This window comes from Canis lupus, chromosome 4, assembly GCF_048164855.1.
Source record: "Canis lupus baileyi chromosome 4, mCanLup2.hap1, whole genome shotgun sequence".
In the NCBI taxonomy this organism is placed as follows: Eukaryota; Metazoa; Chordata; class Mammalia; order Carnivora; family Canidae; genus Canis; species Canis lupus.
This window is the reverse complement of record NC_132841.1, coordinates 42,349,148-42,367,387: the sequence shown is the minus strand read 5'-3', so window position 1 is coordinate 42,367,387 and position 18,240 is coordinate 42,349,148. Positions and strand designations below refer to the sequence as shown.

General features: G+C 40.8%; 1 protein-coding gene across 1 annotated transcript in view; it reads right to left on the bottom strand.

Moving 5' to 3' along the window:
* Positions 1 to 937: 937 nt before the first annotated feature.
* LCP2 (lymphocyte cytosolic protein 2) overlaps positions 938 to 18,240 on the bottom strand; it is a 44,933-nt gene continuing 27,630 nt past the window's right edge. The window contains exons 10-21 of the mRNA XM_072824196.1: positions 18,100 to 18,183; positions 15,431 to 15,456; positions 15,295 to 15,314; positions 15,109 to 15,216; positions 13,500 to 13,530; positions 11,273 to 11,285; positions 10,491 to 10,620; positions 9,046 to 9,095; positions 5,801 to 5,895; positions 5,128 to 5,205; positions 3,195 to 3,350; positions 938 to 1,684 (exon numbers count right to left, since the gene is read on the bottom strand). Of these exons, the coding sequence (XP_072680297.1) occupies positions 1,562 to 1,684; positions 3,195 to 3,350; positions 5,128 to 5,205; positions 5,801 to 5,895; positions 9,046 to 9,095; positions 10,491 to 10,620; positions 11,273 to 11,285; positions 13,500 to 13,530; positions 15,109 to 15,216; positions 15,295 to 15,314; positions 15,431 to 15,456; positions 18,100 to 18,183 (914 nt within the window). The 3' untranslated portion in view covers positions 938 to 1,561. The remainder of the gene's footprint in view (positions 1,685 to 3,194; positions 3,351 to 5,127; positions 5,206 to 5,800; positions 5,896 to 9,045; positions 9,096 to 10,490; positions 10,621 to 11,272; positions 11,286 to 13,499; positions 13,531 to 15,108; positions 15,217 to 15,294; positions 15,315 to 15,430; positions 15,457 to 18,099; positions 18,184 to 18,240) is intronic.

Genomic DNA, 18,240 nt, shown 5'->3' with positions numbered 1-18,240 from the left:
AAATTAAGATAATGTAACCTAAACCAAGACACAAGGTCAGCTCAGTGTCTGCTGTCCTCACCACTCAAGTCAGTGTTTAACACAGATTAGGCACTAAATAAATGGTGGTTGACATCCTGTTGCATAAGCATGTAAATGAATGCAGATTTTTCAACTTTAGAACTCTCTAGCTCTGGACCCTAGAGACCTACCAGTTTGTAAAGATGAAGCTTGATGAAACATTATTATCATCATTGGTTAAAAGTCTCCACATACCTGTTATCTTAGCAAGTTATCAGTTTTAACCAGGTAACTTCTAAGCTCCCTTCTGATGTTCTATTAATAAACTTATGAAAATGAAGGTGCAAGATATTTTTGGCCACTCAGAAAACTTGCAGATTAACTAGAGAAGCCAAAAATTTTTGTGGTTAATAAAATTTGTGGAATAATAACAAAGCCCCAAAGGGGAAAACTTGAAGAACAACAACCAAATGCCTGGTTTTGTTGTGCTGAACACCTACTACTGTCTGCTAAGTAGGATGAGTAAGCTGAAGGAAAGAGCTGTATTGCTTCAAAGGATTTATAAAGCCTTTTTAGGAATGACAATGAGAAGGGCTTTATGGTAGAGTTGTCAGGGGATAAAAGAGATAGAAGAAAGGCATCTAATAGGAAAGTCTGGTCACATTTTTCTATGTATATGCATTGCTCTTTCATCTTTGCTGGAAGACTTGGATAAAATCGACATCACTTGGAAATGCTTTTGGAGTTGTGGGAGTTGCAGGGGAGGTGGAATGTGGGTGTTGGGATGTGATGAACTTACATCCAGCTATATTTGACACCAAAGCCTTATCTCTAAATTTAAAATGATTACTTGTGGTATTAACAGCTTAAATTTGCTTTAAAACAAAAATATAATAGGATGGACTAAACAAAGTCAATAGTTTTAAGAACACAAAAGTAAAGCAAAAGGTAAATTAATTTTAATCCTAGGAAGTTATCGCATCATGCATTTATCTTTTCATAAAAAAGTACACAAATATGCCCCCAGCAAAAAAAAAGAAACAAATAAGAAAGGATGAACTAGTTTTAAGCCTCTTAAATTATTGCTGCCAAGAAAGTGAAATTTGGAAATTTTCAAATCATATATATAAAACTGATGATTGCCTCTGACTAACAACAAAGGTTTAGCTATTAAAAAATCAGTTTTATGTGATATCAAAAACTATTACTGTTTCAGTGTTTTTAATCTTGCCTCAAATTATTTCTGTAGCTATGCAAACTACTGTACTTTGAAATGAATATTTCAAAATACACATTTTTTAAATGAATCATTACAGTGCACTACTAGACTTCAAGTGTGAACAGTATTACTCATGCTTACAAACATTGAAGAAGAATAAATAAATTATGATATATTTGACAGTCTTCATTTCAAACACTTTTTTATATGAAAGGTCAAAACCTTGTGTTCATGTTGAGGGGTTTGATTCAGTCCTAAGTGTTTGTCCGTTCACCAAGGTTGATTGATCTTCCCATGCTGGCAACAGAGGCAGGAGCAAGGTTCATTTGCTTGCCTAACTCGCTAGGGATAACCTGCAGAATGTGTTAATGTGCACTGGTATCTGGAGCCTCGGTTTTTCCCATCAATGAGCAGAAGTGGCATTTTCCTGAAGTAGTCTATAATATCTGACACAGACAAAAAGTCCTGAAAAATTCAAAATAAGGAGATAAATCAACATTGGGATGAGTAGCATGAATTTAACCCTCAGGTTTTTTTCGTTTTTTTGTTTTGTTTTGTTTTGTTTTTTACCTGCATTATATCCTACCTCTACAAGTTATGAGGATGGTAAGAAAAAATATTTAATACTTCGCAAATATTTTAATGATTTCTGCTGTAGAATTTTGAAAAAATAATTCATCAACAGCAACAAATTATGGATAAAGACTATATATATGTGTGTGTATTTGCCTTAGGATTACTCTGTGTTTTTTATTTTGGTTTCTGTATCCCTACTTCACTCTTAGTCACAAATAGTGTGATGAGGTATAAGAAATCAGGAAGTCAGTGTCCCAGTGTCTAGAGCTGATATCCATAGCATTGCACAATGGTTCCCTCATGATCCCTCTGCTGTGTCTTCAGTGCCACCTGACATTCACAAAGTCTCTGCAGCCAACTCTTTGCAACCATTGCCTTCATCATCTTATCCCTAATGGCCAGACTGGAAAAAAAAAAATGCATCCCTCTAGACATAGATCAAAATCACATAGGTACCCCAGGAAGGATATGCACTTCCTCCAAAACTACTCTGCTGGCGCCTCTTTCAAGGGCAGCTGCAATGTATGGTTTCTACTTATGTTTCTCACACCAGACCAACAGAAGTTCTAGAGGGCAGACATCTCTGTCTCTATAGCAGCTTTGCAGCTCTATCCACACTGAACCAGCGATTGAAACATCTGATCAGAATCATGTGGGGTTTTTTTTCCTGTTCATTTACATAATCATAACTTAAAAATATTTGGAGTGAAGTAGAAATTAAGAGTTATCTGGTTTTCATTCTGGAAATGTTTGATTCAGCTGATCTTCCTCCTGGAACTTTGAACTTAAAAAATATGTTTGGAGCCTAAGTTTAGCTGTTAGTTTCCTTTGCAAAAGCAGCTTTTTTGATTGCCATCCAAAAAGTAATTAGCATAAACATTGGCTAAACAGAGGAAAAATTCCCTGGCAGATTGGCCACCTTCATTGGCCAAACCTCTTTTTTAAGTGAAAAGGACTCAAGTATTTAAATAATCACCACAACAAGAATTCTGGGTTTGCTTTTGTTTCTTTACCCTTTTCTAAATGTCAATACAGCCTTATAAGTACACTTCAATCTTACATTAAAATTATGTTACAGAGGTGAATGATAGAAATGACTTACCTTTGACACTATCAGTTTTTAAATTCAAATATTATTTTTTTTAATTTATAAGTTATACATGTGATTTTAGACTACTTGGAATAAAAGACATAAGAAAGACTCCATGGCACAGGTAGCTACTGTCATTTTGTTTTATTTCCTTCCAGTAAAGGAAGGACTTCACCAATGAAATTTAACTCTAACAGTGCCATACAGTATGGATCCCCAAAGAATATTACAGTAAGGTTCCATATTGACAGGTATGTGAAATGGCATAAACAGAGGATTTGAGGAAATTTTGCAACTGAAATTTCTTACCTCTTTCCCCCGGAGTCCAGTTCCCAACAAGTAAACTTGGCTTTCCTCTTGATAACGGATCTGGATGTTATAAACTTTATCCTTGTACAACACCATGAGGACATACGGATTAGTTATTGTTTTTTTAGAGCTGTCTCTAACCAGAAAAGTGCCATCCTAAAAGAATAAATTCATGTTATTATGTGAGCAGCAAATGTCAATACTTCCTTTTTAATTGTTTTTTAAACCTATTTATTTTAGAGAGAGAAAGCACATGAGTGTGCATGCATGAGTAAGAGGAGGAGCAGAGGGAGAAGCAGAGAGAATCCTCAAGCAGACTCCCTGCTGATCACAGAGCCCAACACAGGGCTCATCCCAGGACCCTGAGATCATGACCAGAGCTGAAATCAAGAGTGGGCATAACTGACTGAGCCACCCAGGTGCCTCAGTAAATATCACCGTCTGTGTTGCCTGTAAGAGCAGTAGACAAGCCTCTAAAGATCTAGAAACGTAACCAGTTGACAAGTCAGTGAACATTTAGTTCCCTGAACGGTTACAGTCCCATGTGCCATGGATTTGGTTGTCAAGAGGCAGCAAAGATTGTATTAGAGAAATTTCCAAATTTCAGAGACCTCTTTGAAGTCCCTTGATGAAAGATACATCGTTTTTTCAGTAGTAATAAGACAAATAATAAGTGGTTGAGTGGATAAAGGGCCAGACAAAATAAGGACTTTATTGGTTAACTAAGTATCTGTTTTCCTACTCCTGGGAGCTAATTCCCTAATCCTTTCTTTCATAGCCAAAGTCAGAAAACACACAAATGCCTATGAAATTCATCCATTTAAAAACCTCGTGATCTCCATGTAAAACATTCATCATTAAACACCTGACCAAAAAAGAAAACAAAACAAAACAAAACAAAAACAAAAAAAACACCTGACCATAAATAAATGTGGACCATCTTGCATTCTTAACCATTTTTTTCTGTTTACTAAAATAGTGTTGTGATTTGTCCTGTACTTTAAAATGTTATTCCATAAATTATTGCTATATAACATTAATATTACAAAGATCTAATATTAAAATAGGATTAATTAGTAAGGCAGCTTTAAACTACTCCCTCGTTTGTGTATTAAATCATGATGGTTTTAAATAGCCATCAATCTGCAATAATGGCTTTCCTTTGTTCTTTTTATTTCAATTGAGTAAATTCCATTCAGAACATCTTCTATTCAACAAATATAACTGTGGACCCATTCGCAGTCAGAATTTAGAATTTAGAGTTTTGAAGACTCCCAGAACCCACACAAAACACCTAACTAACTAAATCAGAATCCCTCCAGGTGAAACCCAGGAATCAGAATTTTTAAGATCCCCAGGTGATTTAAATGTGCATCTAAGATTGAGAACTATTCTTGTAGACTCAAGACTTGAGAGATGAAGGATCTTTGTTTTTCTTTCTCTGATATATAGATTTAAGGTTATGGTTCTTACCAGACCACAGGAGATCTGGTTAAACTAGAAATTTCTAGGGGAAAGGGCATGAAGTTTCTGCTGTCTCTCTCCATATGGACCCCTTCACATCAGTGTAGATGACAATTGTGTATTAAAAATGAAGATAGAATCAGTAAGATGTTCAAAGTTTGGGGGAAAGAGTCTCCTTTTGATAAGGCTATGCTTCCTATGACAAGACAGACCTTTCTAGTTAATAAAGTCTTCTCAGATTCTGCCAACTGAATGACTGCCTTAACTTAGATTTTTCCCAGATCCTAGGAATCATTGCTATGGATGCTGGTAGGTATAAAGCTGTCACTAATGGGTCCCCCTAGTATAACAGCATGAATATCACCTAGCAGAATTCCTAGCCCATAAGTGGTCCTCAATAAAAGCCAGTTCCCTTTTTCTCCTTCCATCAATATTTATAACTACTTAAAAATAAACTTTAGCACAGTACCTGGTTTATCTTTCTAAGAGCAGCTTCTGCCTCTGGTCGGGTAATATAAGAAACGTACCACTCTTCATTTAATGAATTCTGAAAATGTAAATTTTTAAAAACTGAATAAATTTTGCGGTTACATATGTAAGTGAAAAGAAAAGTCTCCAAGTAATCATTTTCATAAATCACCACCTCAATTCCATGAGCTCTGAAATGTTTGTTTTCTTAATTTGAATATAGAATCACTTAGGTGGGGTTAAATAGAGGATATTTTGCATGAAATACTTTTTATCATGACACTGGTTGCAAAGGTAGTTGTGAATAAGCATTCCATATATAATAGAAGTTTTAATCAGGGAAGATACGGGTATAATAATTTCTTCAGTTTAGTATGATATACTTAATGAAAAATCTGGGCTAGTGAGCAGTTAAGTGGCTTATTCAAGGTCATGAGCTAGAAAACAAATGAAAAATAGGATTATTTTTCTCATTGTTAAAAACAAAACACATATTTGCTACTGGAAAAACATTAAGGAAAAAGAACATATTTTTCATCTGGATCCTCCCCTTTAATTTTTTTTACTAAAAAAAATTAAAAGTAATTTAAAATGATAAGAATACAAAAGAGTATCAAATGGGAGATTGTTATTTTCTGGGAAAAAAAAGAAAATAAAAACATATGCTTTATTACCTCTTCTTCCCCTGGAGACAGTGATCGAGGTTTGTTTGGAACTGGCAAGGAAAAGTTTCTTCCTTCAGCTCTAGGAGGGGGTCTGTTGCCAAGGCCTTCAAAAATATAGTATTTTGAAAGTTAACTTGCTGTAAGCTATTCTTCATTTCTGTCATCACACATTTCTCCCCTAAAATGCCCTTGCAATTGTTCCCAGCAATTAACATTTTAAGAAGCCATAGCTTCAAAAATAATTTTCACCTGTTCAAAACCACAAGGGCTGTTGACTGTTCAGGCATCATTCTATAACCATGTCAGTGAAATTCTGAGAACAGTTCCACGAATTTGAGTGATTTCTTAAATATGCATGGTACATAATATAAAATAATTAGTCCATTAATGAAAAAGTCACAGTAGTTTTAATGTGACCACCAAAAAGAAAATTCAGGGGACTGATTTTTCACAGACTCCAGCACACCCAGAATGGATTCCCAACCACTGATATTGTGACAGTGTAGTAAATAAAGACAATTATATCCTCATTTGTTGACACAATAAGAAATGTAAGTCACCCAAGACAAGATGAAATTACCTGGAAAATATTGTTAGCTTCAGGAATCAGAGTTTGCTACCCACTCTTCCTAACTGAATGTTCTAAAGAGGTAGAAATCTTCAACCCTCACAGAAGACGCTGCCAACTACCTAATCAATCAGGAAGTCTGTGAGGTATCTGTAAATTACCCAGCATTTGTGTCTCAGCTTCCCTAACACCTTATTGTCTTTATAGTTCCCTGAAACTTTCTGAGGATGTGTTTCCCGATCTCAGCAAAGGTTTGATTGTGTGGAATTGTAATCGCCAAGGCTGTTTTCTATATGCCAGAACAGCTATTAAGAACTGAAAAATTCTGTGAGCCGCATGTTCTTTGAATTATTCATGTGTTATCCGTTCATTTATTCAACAAATATTTATTCAGCACTACTCTGCCCAGGCCTTGAGTGAAAAGGCACCCCTATATCCTACCTTTAATCCTCACAGCAACACCACAAGATGTTTATTCTCTTCTTTTGAGTATGAGGAAGCAGTGGCTCAGAGAGCCTGAACAAATCACACCAATCATGGGATCTTAGTGGCAGGGTCAGGACTTGAACCAGTGATTCCCAAACAATATTCTACATAAACAAGAACCCTGGGGGCAGAGGGTGGGGGGGAGTAAGGGGGAGGATGAAATTCAAATCACCCAATCTGCATTTAGCAAGTATTGCAGGTGGTTCTGCAGCAGGATTGTTCCTCCATCTACAATATGCTAGAAGTGTCACACTGCCTGCCCAGGCCACTGAGCCAGGAGAATAACCTGGGAAAGGCTGAGGTCTTCTGAGCCATGCTAGCAGGAGTCTTCACCATGGCATTCCCTGCTTCTAAATAAGCAGATCAGACTGCCTGAACTGTTGATCTTCCTTCTTAAGACTCCCAAGGCCTAAGAAGATTTTTCCTATCCCTACCTTTGCAGTCCAACATGCCAGGCAGTTTTATACTGTTTCTTCAATGAAAGAAACCTAACCCTACAGTTAACTGAAGTAGAAACAAGGCCTATATTGCATGGCTACTTTGGAGTTGGATTATTCTCTTTCTGCTTCTGCACCTGCAGGCCAGCACCATGAAGTCACATTTGCAACAGGCAATAGACTACTTTTTACTGCAGTCACACACCACCCTTATTATTGAGATCTTCAGGGTAGCTGGGGTGGACTTTTTGGATAACCTACAGAGCAGCTTTTATCTTCCTAATATGGGAGCAGCCAAAGGAGAAGACTGAGGACCAGGTGTCCTGCCTATCTTAGGGGAAAAAAGATCAATTTTGATTAAGGTAAGTATTCCCCACCAAAATTAACCAACTATTTATATCAATAATCTCTGCTACCAACTCATAAAATTGTGGGTCTGTGGAACTTACTTTGGGAGACACTGCTATAAGTGAAGTATTGGAAGCCTAGATGCCTGTAGAAGCCAGGCAAATAACACAATGTGAATTCACAAAACACAGTGAGTTGTGGACACTGTGGAAAATTGAGGGGTGTAGGGGCAACTGTGGAAAGCACTATACCCTCAAATGCTTAGGAAACATTGAAGACATAATGGATTTTATTGGTATCAGCAATAGGGTCTTGCACATCTATGGGACAATATATTCAACTAAATGTAATGGATGTGCTCAAAAAAAAAATCTTGACTCTTGAGTCATAATTGAAGTCCTAACATACTTTTCTATTTATAATACACACTGGTATTCTTGCATGTGTACTATGACCAAAATAGTTGTTTTGTTCCTTATAGCATTTTAAAAAACTTTAAGTAAACATTTAAAAATCAGGTACTTTATATTAAAAGCCATATTTCCATTTTTTTCCTGAAAAAAAAAACAAAAAACAAAAAATCTGGCATCACTAAGACCAGTTTCCTGGCATGAGAAAAATCTATTTACTAGAGTTGGGTAACTTTCCACAGTCATTCAACACTCAGTCATTCAATAAACATTAAAAAAAGTGCCTACCATGTGCCAATCACTGGCAAGTCTCTAAGGCTAAAAGATAAACACAGTCTAGTCTTACCTTGTAGGCCTTTGCTGCTACTCAAAGTGGTCCGTGGACCAGCAGGATCAGCATCACATGAGAACTTGCCAGAAATGCAGACTCTCACATCCTACCCCAGACCCACTGAATTAGAATTTGCATTTTAACACAATTTCCAGGTGATCTGTATTCATATTAAAGTTTGAGAGCACTCTCAGCAATATTTATCATGCATGCCCAGAGAAGGTATTATTAAAAATGCAGGTCCTCATCCAGACTTACTGAATCAGAATCTTGGAGGGTTGGGTTCTCTTAATCTGTATTTTAAACATGTTCCTCAACCTGCAACTCAAGGATGGATTCATCATAGAAACCTAAAACTACAGAGAAAGTCAAGCACTTTCCTGAGCACCATATAAAAATAGCAGGGAGGAAAAGCTCTATATGGGATAATTAATGCCAAAGCCACCTTTCTGAGGTCAGAGGGGTGTGTGTGTGTGTGTGTGTCTTATGTAGCATCCCAGCATTCCATCAGTCCTTGGCACATGGCAGAAACTGAATTAAGTATTGAATAAGAAAACATATTTTCTGGCTTTTAGGAAATAACCAAACCTTTGCCAAAAGGCTTTGTGACAATTGGGAATCCGGTCATTGAAGCATGTTACCTGGAGAAAGTCACTAGAGCCCAGAGTACAAACCTTGAGAGAAGTATGGCGGCAGGGAGGCACTCTGTGGGAAACCACTGTTACTGCAGAGACACAGAAAGAACAGATGTAAGTTGGGTTGAGCTGAAGAGGCTGATGGGGAAGCTGGGTCAGGGAAACCCACTGGAATGCCACTTCATTTGTGTCTACTAACACCCCTCCCTGAAGCCATGGCTGCTGAGCAAAGAGGAGGGCTGATGGGGCACGCCTCACCACTGCCCCAAGGTGGCCTACCCCAAATGCTAATAGACTTTGCAAGCCAAAACCGTGAAAACCTGAGAAGGGTATTTGAAGGTTATTTTTAAGAATAAGGCCTTTAAGGCCTTTGAATTTGGAGAATGGCAGATGTCTCTGAGGAGAGGACTTCACTTTTGGTTAGGAACACATATAAATGGGCATGTCGTTTGGGAATAGTGAATCCTGGGGTCCGATGGTCCACAAGGGTAGGTGGCTGGGTGAAAAAACCAGAGAGGGTCAGGTGGAACTGCAGCAGACAGAAACAGCATCTTCAGGGACAGGTGTGGGAGGAGGCAGCTGTGGGGGCCCTGAAATGCTTCCTGCTCCATGCTGAGCAGCCATTCCTCTGCCCCCTACACCAAACCTGTCAGTCTGCTCTGTTCAGCAGTGGTGCTTGCTGGGTGGTATTCAGCAAGAAGAAGGACAGAGCTGGGCCCAGTGAGGGTTGGAGCAGGATGAGAGAATGGGAGAAGAGAAGCAGAGAAGAGTGAGAACAAAGAGCAGAGAATCAGAGCAAGAGGCACCCAGGGGCAATGAAAACAGTTAGAGAGTCCTTCTAGATATCTAGCAGGGGTAGTGAGGTGGTGCTGGTGGTTTTCTTCCATACTGAAGGTGGGTCTGAGCCTCTCCTTTTGCACAGAAGAGAATGAGCTGGGGGCCTTGAGGACATCAGGTAGTAGCTCCTGGGCTTGTGGAGGGAGAAATGGCCTGTGTCTTTCTCCTGTTCCTGCCTCTGCCTCCAGACAGCCTCATCACGGGCCCTGAGAAACACCGTTGCTGTTGCAAAAGCAGGCCTACTAGGGACAGAGCCTGTGCAGTGACCTCATAGCATCTGCTAGGTCCTCCCATCCAAGATCTGGATGAGCTCCAAGTACTTAAATTAACTGGGTTTCTTGAGAGTTTGTTTCAATTCACAAAGTGAAAACATTCCCCATTACTGCCCAAGGGTCCATTCTGCCTGGGTGACCATGGAACAGTCAGTTCTGTACCCCTCCAACTCCAAGCACAGAGACTTCAAGAATAGCAGTGGATGAACATGTGTAGTTCTTTATGCTCAGCTTGATTTTGTTTCTGAAGACCCAAAATGTTCTGACCCGACTACCACTGGCTCATTCCTCTCTTCCCCAAACCACTCAACATTAGGTCTTACCAATGGACCTGGGTGTGATGTTAAGTTAGCACTGAATGATGTTACCACATACCTTTCAGAGAATGCTCCAGGCATGTGAGGTGATGGGAGGGTGTGCTTGGGTGATGGCTTGGTGGATCTGGAAGGGAAAGTGTTGGAGCTCATGGAGGGCATTGTGGGCTGAGGCAATGGTCTTTGATGCACTGTGGGCAAAAAGGAAAAATAAAACAGATTGTTAGTATCCAAGTGTCACAGGAACATTCCAGAACTGTTTCCCAGTAAGTTAGAAGCAGCTAGTCAAAAGATCAAACGTAATTACAAAGTGGTAGGATAGAACTCCACCTCAAAGGTATTTCTAGATGCTTTGCCACCTTAGAATGCATTACAATGCTGCCATTCTGTATCATTCTCTATGATATACATTCATTTTATTTTTTCATTTTCGAAATGCTATCTTGGCAGAAAATTATCAGTTGGAAACCATATGAATTTCAGAAATGATTCACAAGTTTTTTTATGTGAGCCAAATTTTATGCTGCCTCATTTATCTACAGCTAGTGATCCTTTCCTGTATTAGAAGGCATAAATATCACATTTTTTTCTATCAAACTACATATGCAATTTTTAATTTGTTGTACTATTAAGTTACTTGCACTATTATTTATGAACATAACAGTTCTCTTTGGTAACCCAGATAACTAATGCAATATACCAACTGATATATGTCTACTTAATACTAATTTAACAATTATAGTTGATTCTATGGAGCTTCTGTACTAAATAATTCCATGTGATGTCTGAGCAGAAAAATGAAGGAATGGGCTATAAGTTGTAAGAAAGCTTTTCCAAACATACCATCATCTTCATCCTGGTAAGGGTAAGAAAAAAAAAAAGCTATTAGCCTATCATCAAAACACAATTCCTAAAAGAAGAACTGCATTTTTCAATCATATAAATGTCTGTTTCTTTCTTTAGCGGTTGTGTGTCTCCATTATAAATATATTGTGGAGAAGAGTAGAGCTTGCTAAGTAGTTCATCATTTCTTAATACAAACAATCATCTAAGGACACTCCGATCTGAGACTTTCCTTGTATACATTACATAAAATAGGTTCTGAGGTGCCCAAAAGGGCCTAAAGACACAATAATAATGGCAGTATCTACTATGTGCCCTAAAGATTTATACACAATGTCTCATCCAATTCTCCTAACAACCCTTTAAAAATTTAACATCCTCATTTTACAAATGGAAACATGGTGCTCAGGAAGGAGTCCTAACTTGCCAAGGGTTATAGAAATGGATTCGATCCCTAATTTGTCTCAGCCTTCTTTTGGCCACGCCCCGTAAAAGCAACTCCATCTTACTTATGTATAACGTGGTTTACAAGGTGTCTACATTGCTCAGCATTTATCTTCAGGCAATCCATGAAACAGGCAAAGGAGGAGCTAGCTATTTGCTGTACTCCTCAGATGAGAAATGACATTTCAAGAGGCGAAACAATTTTGCCATTGACAAGCAGGCCAAAATAGACCACTTGGACTTGTTTTGTTAGGCCAGCACACTGGTGAAGAAAGACCACCTTATTCAAAGTGTTGCTGCAAGGAGTAAGTTGGTTATCACATGTGTCTGCTGTATGTGGAGTGCTCAGGAAAAGTTAGCTGTCATTAGTCCTACCATTGAGATAAGATAAGAAGAATCATAGCCAGAATCATTCATCCCAGTTGGCCAACTGGGAGTCCCAGCAGAGGGCTCCATGAATAAGTACACATGAGCTCAGTAAATGGCCACAATGAAATACCTCTTCAGCACCATTACAACCATGTCATGTTTCTTTCTACAACTCTCAGATTCTCACGACATGACCGTCAACCCTTCCAGAGACTGAGAACCTCAAGAATATAATGTTACCCTCACTTTCAACCTTGTCTCCTCTTTGTCCCTACGGCTTTACAGCCAAGCTGCTGTCCTTGCTATATCCTTAGGGTCAACGGGCAATGTCACCCACGTGCCTTTGCTCGGGATATTCCTGAGGCTGTAATACATCTGGGCTTTTCCTAGGAAGACTCTATTCTGTGCCCTCCCCATCATTCAATGATATCATAAATCTCAAGTCTAAGAAATCACCCCTGGGTCCTCAAGCCCCATCAATTACTTTCTTCCCTCCATCGCTAGAGCTTGTTTCATGATCACATGCTGTTGAGCATGTTGGATGTGGGTCTGCTCATCTTTCATATCTTAGCACTTTATCTGAACCATCATAGCATCTAGCACAGAGCTACAAGATAGCAGGCACTTGTGGGCTGAGCCTTTGAATAGTGATAGGGGTGTGATCACCTCCAGAGGGCTTAGAGTCTCCAGGAAATCAGACAGACCTGGATTCCAATCCTGGCTAATTACTAGCTGCACAACTTGTGATAAGTATCTTACCCCTCTGAACTTTGAATTCCTCTTAGTAAAACAAACAATGATTCTTCATAAGGTCATTAAATGCAAAACATGTGTAAAGTTGGGGTGACCAACTATCTCAGTCCAGTTTGCCTGCACCTGATGGGGTTTCTGGAACTTCAAGATTTTCATTGCTAAAACTGGACATAAAACTTCCATTGCTGTTTCCCAGGTAAACAGCTTATCATCCAAACATTCCCTAGCTTGGAACATGCACATAGCAGGCATCCAGTAATTGCTATTCCCTCTGTTATTCAGGTTGTGGACTTATTAAAAGGGAAAACAAAGGCCTCGTAAACTTAGCTGTGAGACCCAGACTCTTGGGTATCCCTCCTTTCATCCTTCCCTCCAACTATGGTTACTTTACATTGTGAATTAGCACCTGGTACATGGGGCTGTGATTAACCCCACCACTCCGGGACTTCTCAGAGGGACCAGAGCTAAGCAATGCAACACCGGGGGCAGGAGAAAATAATAGAGGCCCCAACAGGCACCAGCTTAAGGGCCTACTGTGTGCAGGCTTTGCTCCCTGTGCCAGGTCTTAGTGAAGTCTGAGAAAGGAGCGACCCCAAGCTCCACAGAGCTTGCGCTGATTTGCCCTGTGCCGGGCATTTACCAAAAGGGTTTTTGTACTTACATTCTCTCTTCTCTCTGGTCCCCATCCATGCCTGAAACGAATTAGGGCAGAGAAAAAGAACTGAGCATGAGGAGTTCCAGCAAGCCAGCCTCAGTGTTCGACTTAATGAGAAATCAAACCCACTGAGCCGTGATAAAATGGGAAGAAACTCCCACCCCCAGCAGAAAAGCAGGGGAGCAGGAGCGGAGGGAAAGTTTGGGGACTCAAAGTTCTGTCACCACTGTGAGCTGAGCTAGGCAAACCTTTATTCTTTTAGCTACCACAGCAAATAATCACATATATTTAAAAAAAAGGTTTAGTCAGCAAACTAACTCTTTAGTAGCTATTAAATTTCACCGAGTAGATGTTTCTCCAAGCAAATGAAAACATGTTAGGTAATATTCTCCTTTGCTGATGTCTTAAAACAGCCATCTCAGGGCTCACCCTCTGGGTGAAAAGAAGACAGAAAATGCTACTGCTCTGGGACTCTTCCCAGATGCGTGAGCTAGTCACACAGATTTGGTGACAGCTGCCTTTGAGCTGGGGCAGGCAGCCGTGTGTCTGGGCTGACGTCACGCTCTCCCGGGTCGGGGGGATGAGAGAAGGAATATACTGAGCGCCACCGCCTCTGTCAGACGCTTCACGTGTCAGCCTCCCATCAGGTGTTCACTTACACTTTTGGTATTTTGTTCATTATATATTTTTTACATTCATTTTGGTTTTTTAAAAGATTCAAACATCCATTAAAACATCCATTAAAATATTAACTTGATTCCTGAGGTCTTCTCAGTGCCCTCTAGCCATGGCCCTGGTTTAATCCTCACACCAGCCACACGACAGCCAGAGCTAGGAGGCCCCATTGCACGGATGAGAAAAACAGAAGCCTTGGCTGTGTCCTTAGTATGCAGTAAGGTGGAAACGGACCTCAGATACATTTATGCCATTTGGTGCAATAGGCCCCAAAAGACCTTACAGTAACTTTAGAAATATTGGACTTCAGAAATCTGCATTATAAAATGTGGCTGGACGGTGAGGAAGACACTTACACTGCCCTAAAAACCTCCCCCAATTATTTCCTCTCTGTTACCTGACTTGAAAAATGATGCGGCAGGTACCGTTCCCACGTACTGAGATGAAAGGAAAACACTGGTTGAGGATGCCTTCTCCACAGACGGCAGCCATTCCCATCCTCCCAATGAAGCATCTCCCTACTCCTTTCTTTCTTTTTTTTTTTTTTTAAGATTTTTAAAATTTATTTATTCATGAGCGACACAGGGAGTAAAGAGAGAGAGAGACAGGCTCCACGCAGGGAGCCCAACGTGGGACTCTGGGACTCGATCCCTGGCCTCCAGAATCATGCCCTGGGCCGAAGGTGGTGCTAAACCGCTGAGCACCCCCCGCCCCCGGGCTGCCCTCTCCACTCCTTTCTTTGCTACATCACTATCATCTTCAAAAGGACCCGGGATTTGGCATCCAACTTGAGAAGCCAGAATTCCTCCAGCCACAGCCGCAACACCAACCGCTGCTCCCCCGGAGCAGCCGGGATCTGTAGTTCCTTGTGGGCTACTGCTGGGCAGGTTGTTGCCGTCACTGCTCTGAATGACAAACCCACACAACAGAAGCCAGTTACCTGGGCACAGGTGGCTTCTTCCCTGGCAGGGGGCTACCCCGGTCATGCCTTTCTGTGGCTGGTGGTAAAGGAGGCTTTTGCATCTTGGGTAAATGCTCCCCGAGAGGCCTGCAGGGTTGAGAGAAAGGAGGAGTGAGATACAGCATATACCCTGCACCCTCACACAGATGCAACAGGGCACCTTACCTTCCCGCTGGGGCTGAGGGCTGTAAGACAGGGGAGAAGAGATGTGAGTGTCCTCAGCACTTTTCAAAGAACAAAGAAAAGACACAAAATAAAACCAAAATAACGACAGACATAACAAACCAGGGAAACAGCTTACCTTGTCAGGAAACGGGGGCTTCTTTCCTGTAAAGGACAAACAGCAGGCAGGCCGTGAATACTTTATCAGCTAAGCAGGAGGTATCCATTCATCCCTTAATGAAACCTTGAGCCCGAGCCCTGTGAGGGGGCTGATCTTGTAAGCTCTGGAGAATCACAGACTTGGATGTGGAAGATGCCCACCTAGAGCACCTAATTTTACAGGCTCCGAGAAACTATGTGACTTGCCCGAGGCCACACAGAGTTGTGTACATACAAACAGTATTCCAGAGTCTATGCTTTTTTTCCACATTTGATTTTATGTAACTGATGATAAGAAGGATTAATGTCTACTTGGGATTTCATGCGTCTTTCACGGACTAAGAAGTTCTGTGGGTAGCCTAAGTTTATTCCTGTATCTGAAATAAACCCATTTGCCCGGAGGGGTTAATTTTCCTTCAGGCTCGTGGTACATTGGACATTACATAAAGTATTACACTTCCTGTCCGGGAAAATGTTCGATGTGGGGGGAGAGCATTTCAGGAGATACTCCTGATGGGGTGCCAGTCATACCGCCTTAACTTTTGTTGGGTTTTATTTCTTTCTTCCTTTTACTTTTTTCTTAGAACAGATGACATGAAGGCTCCCTAAAGAAATGCGAGGTGTACCTGAGAACTCTGCACTGCAAAGTCATTCAAAGCAACTTATTTTTCACTCTGTCTGGAGTCCCTTTGAGTAGATATGCCCTATGGTTTCAGTGCAGGAAGAAGTACCACTTAACTGTATTCAACTAGGTCTATAAGCAAATCCTGTATGCCTTGAGCAAATTATCTAAGGTCTTTGAGTCTCAATTTCCTCCCCTGTAAAGTGAAGTTTATAGGTTAAAAGTGCATAGGTTTGTTGTAAGGATCAGGTAACAATTTATATGCAGGGTCAAGTACATGATCCATGGGGGCCAGATGTTTCCTCTTCCTTTCCTTCCTTCTCATACCTCTGTGCAGTTAACACCCCAAGGTGAATGATGATATGATTTTCACAACATGATATACACCCAGGCCTGTGACAGGTCCTAAGAATCTGATCCTACCGTGAAAAGCTCACTGCCCAGTGGGAGACATGGTATAAGAAAAGTTTATTACTCATAAAACTTCAGCCTAAGATGGAACCCTACCTTACAGGGTTACTAAGAAAACTTAGATTTATATTCTTAGGCTTATGTAGATTTTCTTTTTTAAAAAATCTTCTGATTTGTGCATAGTCTCTGGGCATGGTCTCTGTTAAGAGTCCGAGCATCATAAGAGGCTAGTACTCTCAAAACATCATGAACAAAGAAGTAATCAAGAGTACGTATTGTCAAGAAAGGCTTTAAAAAGTTTTTTTTATAAAAGAATCTATCAAAAGGAAACTTTTGTGCAGGAGGTGACTCTCAAGGATTTCATACCAGTATTCCACTTTCCTGGATGCTTTGACTTCTGGTAGGAAGCAGACCTGGGGTCTGAACTTAATCTCTCTGGCTTCATTTTGACATAATTTGAACAGCTCTCTGCAGCAGACCAGTCTGAGCTCAAACAGCCAGCCGACAGAGCTTTGCATGAGTCATCAGAGCTGTGGTACAGTAGAAAACAGCCCCAAGCAGCAGCCTTAAGAACTGAAATTCGTTGCACACAGAGAGGAATCTGAGGCCACAAAAGCCTAACTGCCTTGCTCGAAGTGCAGGTCAGGAAGGTTGGGTGTGGCCAGGATTTGAGGCTCCTTAACTTTCAAGGCTCACAGCTCCTTTTCCCAAACTCCCTACCCCATAGCAAGGAAAATCCAAGGTCTCTGATTGTCCCATGATGTAGTGGAAAAGAGCACTGGCTGTGAAGTCAGTCATGGATTCAAATCCTACACCGAGTTATGCAAATATGAGAAAGTTAGCCAACCTCTCTGAACCTCAGTTTCATTATCTGCAAAATGGGGGTAACAATACACCCCCTTTCATTGGGTTGGTGTGAGGATAATATGGGTAAGTTATTTTTGGTAGATAAAGTATTTATTTGCCGCATAGTGGGTGCTCAGAAAATTTTAGAATTGAATCAAAAGTAGCTTTACATAGAGGTAGCCATACTCCAACAACACTCTGGGCCAATTTTGGAGGAAAAGGACTGTAGGATACAAACAGTTTGGTCAATAGCACATGTGCAACAATAAAGGACCTTGACATTTTAATAGCACCTTGGAGTTTTATCAAGCATTTTCTTCTTCTAGTCACCTTACAAGTAAGGAGACATCTCTGAACACATATGGTCCCTGTGGTCAGTAAGCTGCTAAGTAGCAGCCAAGGTAGCTGACAACACTCTTCCATGCCTCCTGTCTCTGCCTGCGCGACGCCCCCCCCCCCCCGCCACACTGTGATGCCTACTGCACCATCCTTCAGGAGGACAATGAGATACGTGTGCACCTGGAACCCGTGAAGAAGCAGGCCCAGCACAGGGCTAACAGCAGGAGCTCTACCCCCATCACTGGGTTGCTGAGTGATCTGGGAAAGTTATCTCTTTGTGCCTTGGTTGCCTCATCTGTGAAATGAGGGTGATTCTAATAGTCCCACATCACAGTACCATTATGATCGGGGTGGTGCACGTGAAAACCATGCTGTGAGCACCCCATACATATTGGCCATGATTACTTGGCATCAAATAGAGTAATACTAACCTAGTGTGAAGGGCTCTCTGTCAAATGGGGCCAAGGAACGATCGAGGGGAGGTTTCGTGCTTCTGTCTATGGAAGGAGCAGGGACTGGAAGGGGAAAAGACAGAAGTCAATTTTAAGAAGAGAGCAGTTGTTTGGCGCCAA